The sequence below is a fragment of the Telmatherina bonti genome, assembly GCF_933228915.1.
Source record: "Telmatherina bonti genome assembly, chromosome: 17".
Lineage (NCBI taxonomy): Eukaryota > Metazoa > Chordata > Actinopteri > Atheriniformes > Telmatherinidae > Telmatherina > Telmatherina bonti.
In genome coordinates, this window is record NC_136615.1 from 39,008,121 (window position 1) to 39,015,905 (window position 7,785).

A 7,785-nucleotide genomic window follows, 5' to 3' on the forward strand; every position below is an offset into this window, starting at 1 on the left:
ACTGAGGAGAGGGTGGATGGTTCCAATTTAAAGTTTTTCTCCTACCTTCAGCTGTAGGTGCAGCTCCACTCTGAGCTTCGGCCAGAACATCTGTATCTGCTGACAGTCCTAGATCAGCTGGAGGACATGAAATAGTTGCGTTAAAACCCAGTGTGAGAGTCAAACACAATCACTAAATTTATAAACACCACATAATATGGACGCTGCTGGAATGCTACTATGCTAGTAAACCTAGTGAGCGGTGCTACATGAAGAGGTTGTGGGACATATGGATACTTCAGTACCCACAGTCTGTACTTACATCAAAATAACTAGTAGCTCAGTGTTCCAACTTCCAGAAACACCAGCTGCTATTGCAGTTGGAGATTGAAGCGATACAACACAATGCTACGGCAAGGGGAAGCCAGGTCAGAGTGGGTTATAAATACCAAGTAAACAACCACGACCAAAAATAATGTTTTCACAAATTTGTTTTTATGCATACATGATTTGCAAAAGACACACTGAAGTTGAATAATATGCAAATGAATTATGAAAGATTGGAATTCGAATGCCTTTTTACATTTTTACCTATAATGCTTGATCAGAACATCTGCAGTAATCACAGAATCTTGTGTGGATCGGTGTCTCGAATTTCCTTTTTCCTTGTTTCTTCAGATTTGATTGAAGAAGTTCCTGTTGACTTTTTTTTTTTAAATTATCACATTAATTCATTCATTTATTAGTCCGATGAAGGGTTGTGGAAAAGCTGGAGCCTATCCCAGCTCTTTGGGCGAAAGGCAGGTCTCCAGTCCATCACAGGGCTATTATCATATTTATTTAGGGTATTCTCAACCTTTTCATGGGGAATATGTGTATCATAGTGATGTCTATGTATTGCATCTTTATTATCACCCCATTTTTGGGGTGTTTATCTGTCTTGGTTTAATTTTGGGAACGCTTCGGAATGTTGTAAAGGATTCTTTCTCATTGTGAGATAAGACCATTTTAAGTAGATATGCCTATAACTCCACAATGAAGTTCGGGCTAGGTCCTAACTTGTTTTACTTTAGGAAGAAGGCAGAGAGAACATGTAAAATCCACAAAGAAAGGCCACTGTTAAAACCACCACACTGCCCAGCTGAGGTTTGAACCAGCAACCTTCCTGCTGAGAGGCTGCGGCGCCGACCACTACGCCACGTGCAGCCTGAAGTGCCAGCATGAAGCGGGATGCAACCTGCTGGATTTCAGGAAAGCTTTTCATTTGCATAAAGGATGTCGACTCTGTGGGAACAAAGCAGAAGTCTGGATAGAACACATAAAACCAGGACCTGGTTTGAGTCCTAGTCTTTTTTAGCATGGGTTGGATGGAAGCTGTGATCTCAAACTACTGTTAGATTAAACATGTTTGCATACAATATTTGAGAATGATTAATATTTCCTTTGGTATTGTTGGTTGCTATGTTTAAAAATTGTTTTCTTTCAAATGATGTGGTCAAAAGCTTTCAGAGAAAAACAGCTTCCAACATATGCTGCGAAGCAGCAAAGCCAACCATGGTATTACTATGCTTTGTGTGGTGAAGCTGGAAGTGATGCTGAAATAGAAACCAGAACATTTAGTCTCAAACGAAAACAAGTTAAAGCCTGGAAAACTGTTTGACACTCTCTCAGTCTTCATATCGAGCTTCTATGAGGCATATTGGAGTTTTTCAGAACAGTGTAGTGATTGCTGGAGGTGTTCTGCAGTCTACATGATTCATTAAAGAAAAAAAACTAACCATCGAACACTAAAATGCAGTATGTGGATGACTGATGTGACTGCTGAAGGAAAGGTCCCAAGGACGTCGGAGAAAAAACAAAAACATAGCAATTTTTTTTTTTTAAATGATGAGGATATGAGTCACAGATGCACTATGTAATGTAATGAGGATTAAAAAATATGAAATTAACAGAACTGCTAGGACCCTGCCTCTCACCCAAAGACTGTTAGGATAGGCTCCAGCTTCCTGTGACCCTTCATCAGACTAAGCGGTTCGGAAAATGAATGAATGACTGAATAAAACGGGTAAAACGGCTGCTCTCCAAGATAATCCGTTCACTGACGCGGTGGTCATTTTTTTAAGGATGTGCAGCACAACCAGCTGAAGGATGCAGCAAGCTGCTGCCACCTGGTTTGGATCAACTGCAGCATCCAGTGAGGATACAAGCTGCAGTGATCTGCTCCTGAAGGAATGTTAAATGGGATTGTGAATGCTTACAGCTGAATATTATGAGGTCAGTAGACAGACGAGCTATTCATTCCAGTAGGCTTCGTGTTTAGACATCAAATGACTCATATTTCCCACAAAGACGCAGCCAGAGGTGCCATCTCATTAAGACCAGACAAAAGTATCTCATTCACAGAGCAACGCTGACCTCCTGTTAGTGATTACTGACTCGCCTGAGCTCTGCTAAATCTGGCTGTAGCTGCACGTGTCCCAATTTTAACCACTTATCACTTTGCACACTTGAAATGAGGAACAGTCTGTTGTTTGTCATTTTTTGACAAACAAAGCCAAACACAAGAAACAAGATTTTAAATAGAGGTAAAAAGAGTATAAATCTGAGAATGGAAATGAGAAAATACTGTAATAATAAATCAAATCAAATCAAACTTTATTTCTTGAGCATTTTTCATGCCATGGGCAGCACAAAGTGCTTTACAAGATAAAATCAAGTCATGAGGATCAAAACAAACAGTAGATAACAAGACATCTAAAAACAATAAAGACACAAGCTCTTTCCACACACAAAGACATAGAGCAACTCCCCCCCCCCCCACTTAATTAAAGATTAATTAAGTGATAAGAATTCTGACTGTAATAATATTAACATTAACACAGGTTTTAAATGAACCCTATTCACTGACCATGGGCATAAATGTTCCCTTGGATGGACGCGGGTCACCGGGCCCCCCCTATGGAGCAAGGCCCGGTCGGGCTCAGCCCGAAAGGGTCACATGGGCCCCACCTCCCGTGGGCTCACCATCTGCGGGAGGAGCCGTAGGGGTCGGGTGCAGTGTGAGCTGGGCGGCAGCAAGGGGCGGGGACCCTGGCGGTCCGATCCCCGGCTGCAGAAGCTGGCTCTAGGGACGTGGAACGTCACCTCTCTGGTGGGGAAGGAGCCTGAGCTTGTGCGCGAGGTTGAGCGGTTCTGACTAGATATAGTTGGACTCACCTCGACGCATGGCTTGGGCTCTGGAACCAGAACCCTCGAGAGGGGCTGGACCTTCTTCCACTCTGGAGTTGCTCATGGTGAGAGGCGCCGAGCAGGTGTGGGCATTCTCATCAGCCCCCAGCTTGGTGCCTGCACGTTGGGGTTTACCCCGGTGGATGAAAGGGTAGTTTCCCTCCGCCTCCGGGTGGGGGGACGGGTCCTGACTGTTGTCTGTGCTTATGCACCGAACAGCAGTTCAGAGTACCCACCCTTTCTGGAGTCCTTGGAGGGAGTGCTGGAGGGTGCTCCTTCTGGGGACTCCATTGTTCTGCTGGGGGACTTCAATGCTCACGTGGGCAATGACAGTGAGACCTGGAGGGGAGTGATTGGGAGGCATGGTCCCCCCCCTCTGAACCCAAATGGTGTTTTGTTATTGGACTTCTGTGCTCGTCATGGATTGTCCATAACACCATGTTCCAACATAAGAGTGTCCATATGTACACCTGGCATCAGGATTCCCTGGGCCGCAGTTCAATGATCGATTCTGTAGTCGTATTGTCGGACCTGCGGCCACATGCCTTGGACACTCGGGTGAAGAGGGGGGCGGAGCTTCAACTGATCACCACCTGGTGGTGAGTTGGCTCAGATGGTGGGGGAGGAAGCCGGTCAGATCTGGCAGGCCCAAACGTGTTGTGAGGGTCTGCTGGGAACGTCTGGCTGAATCCCCCGTCAGAGCGAGCTTCAACTCCCACCTTCAGCAGAGCTTCAACCATGTCCCGGGTGAGGCGGGGGACATTGAGTCCGAATGGGCTGTGTTCCGTGCCTCTATTGCTGAGGCGGCCAGCCGGAGCTGTGGCTGTAAGGTCGTTGGTGCCTGTCGTGGCGGTAATCCCAGGACTCGTTGGTGGACACCAGCAGTGAGGGATGCCGTCAAGCTGAAGAAGGAGTCCTATCGGGCCTTCTTGGCCTGTGGGACTCTGGAGGCAGCTGATGGGTACCGACGGGCTAAGTGGCATGCGGCCAAGGCAAAAACTCGGGTGTGGGAGGAGTTTGGCAAGGCCATAGAGGCCATGGAGAAAGACTTCTGGACGGCTTTGAGCAGAGCTGGTGGACTCAGGGGTGGACTCTCCTATCTCTGGGGCTGAAGTCGCTGAGGTGGTCAAAAAGCTCCTTGGCGGCAAGGCCCCGGGGGTGGATGAGATCCGCCCGGAGTTCCTTAAGGCTCTGGATGCTGTGGGGCTGTCCTGGCTGACACGCCTCTGCAGCATCGCGTGGACATCGGGGGCAGTACCGCTGGACTGGCAGACTGGGGTGGTGGTCCCCCTTTTTAAGAAGGGGGACCGGAGGGTGTGTTCCAATTACAGGGGAATCACACTCCTCAGCCTCCCTGGTAAGGTCTATTCAGGGGTCCTGGAGAGGAGGGTCCGCCGGATAGTCGAATCCCGGATTGAGGAGGAGCAGTGTGGTTTTCGTCCTGGTCGTGGAACAGTGGACCAGCTCTATACCCTCTCTGGGGTCCTGGGGGGGGGCATGGGAGTTTGCCCAACCAGTCTACATGTGTTTTGTGGACCTGGAGAAGGCGTTCGACCGTGTCCCCCGGGGGCTCCTGTGGGGGGTACTCCGGGAGTATGGGGTACCGGACCCCCTTGTACGAGCTGTCCGGTCCCTGTACGACAGGTGTCAGAGCTTGGTCCACATTGCCGGTAGTAAGTCGGATTAGTTTCCGGTGAGGGTTGGACTCCGCCAAGGCTGCCCTTTATCACCGATTCTGTTCATAACTTATATGGACAGAATTTCTAGGTGCAGCCGAGGGGTTGAGGGGATCCGACTTGGTGGCCTCAGGATTGGGTCCCTGCTTTTTGCAGATGACGTGGTCCTGTTGGCTTCATCTGGTCGTGATCTCCAGCTCTCACTTGAGCGATTCGCGGCCGAGTGTGAAGCGGCTGGGATGAGAATCAGCACCTCCATATCTGAGACCATGGTCCTCAGCCGGAATAGGGTGGATTGTCCTCTCCGGGTCGGGGGTCAGGTCCTGCCTCAAGTGGAGGAGTTTAAATATCTCGGGGTCTTGTTCACGAGTGAGGGAAGGATGGAGGTTCAAATGTTTCTGAACAATATTACTTACTGCAGCTTAAACTGCATAGCTTACTCAGCTACACACGCTCATTGTTTTTACATTATTCCATCCGTCTTTCCAGTCTTTGTCCATATCTTAACATTAAGTTCCTTTTCCCACAGGCTTTTCAAAGCAGAGGTGTTTTTAGTCTAGTATCCCTGAAAGATATGATTAAAAAAAGCTGGTATTTTTGACAGATCTCTGTAAGAATTGTCTCTCTACACGTGTGCTCTTCTAATGTTTAAGGACTGCAGTATTTTTCATAATGAAATCTTTTAGCTGCAAATATTGAAAAAAAAAATCTTGCTGTTGCATATCATAACTCCTTTTAAACTGACTGAAGGACTTCATGTTAGGCCCTTCCAATAAATGACAAATAATGGAAATTCCTTTATTGGCCCAGGTCCAAAGCTTGTCCGTCACCCCAGGAGGGAAGGCAGGGTTATGACTTACTGGAGTAAAAACAGAGGTAAACTTATAACTGCCTTCTAGTTTTCTAATGGCATACTACACCTTGATTGTAGAAAGTATAATGGGGGTATGTGCAGGCAGATTTCAGAAGCACCCTTTTACGAATAAACAAAACATTAGTTACCGGGTAATTGGGCATGGAGCTTTCTATATCCCACTAGTGAGATGTAGGCTTGCTGTCTATCCAGTCACTTATGGTATGCAAATGGACACCTAACTGAAATTTTCTAATATCTGGAAGATTGACACCTCCTTTTATAGAAGACAAACTTTTATTTGTCTTCTTAATAGTAATGACCAAGCCTGAAACATCTATCCCTGTACTTATTAAAACAACCAATACCTTTAGCATCTTTTCTGGATACAGAATGAATTTTAATAAATCAGAAGTAATGCCTCTGGAAGGTTTGATTTTTTCCCCCTAAAACCCCGTCTCCTTTCCCTTTTAAATGGTCTCCAGAAGGCTTTGTATACTTAGGAATACACATAACACCTTCTTTCGATCAACTATACAAGCACAGGCTTGCAGGTTAAAGCTCCATCATATGTGCACCGGATCCAGAAACACCACTGTGAGAAGTACAGTAAGAAATGTGCAGGTTCTACTGAATGCTTCTATCTGCTTACCGGTAATGTGCAGGAAAAACAAACTAATGTTAAAATTCTGCCTTTGCATACCTCATTATTCTTACAAAAAAACCATCAATGAGAATTTAAATTGAGATAAAGATCTCCTAGACTGGAAACTTTCAAGATTATCATCACATTCAGCTCACGCCCAGAAGGGAAAGACCGAATGTAGTCCAGTAATGGTAGGAAAAACACCAAGCAGAGCCACAGCGTGCGTATGAAGCATTTCTCTGACAATCAGATCAGACAACAAAGAGTCAGCCATGTTTTATCAGATTTATCATATCAGAAAAAGAATAAGAATCCCATGGAAAATATGAGCTGTTTGTGAATCTGATTCAGTAAACCTGTAAAGAGTTTAGTCCAGCAGTTTGTGATAGATAGTTTACTTATGAATAGAAACATGAAATTTGGCACAAATGCGACCCAGTATGCCCTCCTTTATATAAGAGCAAGAACCACCTCGGATACTTGTATTATTTAAAATGGTGTCCAAAAATGGCTGCTGCGCAAAACGCTTTTGCTTATAACTCAAAATGATTACCTTCTAGGAGACAATAAGGACCTTGGTCAATATAAACATGGACATTCTGCACATTATGGGCCCAAGATCAAGTCTGTATGACAAAACTCTTGATACAGATAACGGTCTCATCAGTGAAACACAGTTTCTGTCACTGTGAGAAAGTTACATCATATCAGGATAGTCCGCGAGACTCGGTCAAACTGGGGACTGTATCCATGCGGACCGAGATCGTGTTCACGCTGCACTTTGGTGAAACCAGCCAAACCATTAGAATAATATCTCCCCATTCCCACCAGAGGTGGCGCTGCACTAGTATTTAGCAGAAGAGAGGACCAGACCGGCGTGAAGAAGAAAACTGTTTCCTCCACCTGCCAGTTAAACATGGAGACCAAACTATGGCTGTTTTGGGTTTTTATTGTGTCTTATGCAAGTATCCTGCAGAAATCCACTGCAACAATGGACGCAGTATGAACACCAGACGAGGCAGAGGAGCCTTAACGCCATCGCTATGGATTTACCCACAATGCAACGCTACGCCACATGCAGGAAGGGACCTTTTTGTAGTCCGCTTCCTGTATTTGGTCCACTTGAAACGGACCGAGATCTGCGTTTGTAGGCGGACCGCTTCTTTGGTCTGATTCAGAATTCATTTGGCGCATTCACATTTCCCAAACGAAGTGCCTTTCCGAGCAAACGGACTCAGATTTGGATCAGAAAGGATGATGTGAATGTGTCCTAAAAGTAACCAGGTGACTTCCATCTGATCAGGGAGAGGCTGATTTAAGGCTTCTGTTTAATGTGACCCATGGTGCTGCTCAAGGCCATAGAAAATGTTTAGAAGGTAAGTTGATGTTGTTGCTATGTAAAT

The 7,785-nt window shown here is 45.8% G+C and overlaps 1 protein-coding gene across 1 annotated transcript in view; it reads right to left on the reverse strand.

Moving 5' to 3' along the window:
- Positions 1–7,785, reverse strand: part of ror2 (receptor tyrosine kinase-like orphan receptor 2) — a 31,138-nt gene that overhangs the window by 15,276 nt on the left and 8,077 nt on the right. The window contains exon 2 of the mRNA XM_079256261.1: positions 46–117. Coding sequence (XP_079112387.1) covers positions 46–117 — 72 coding nt within the window. The remainder of the gene's footprint in view (positions 1–45; positions 118–7,785) is intronic.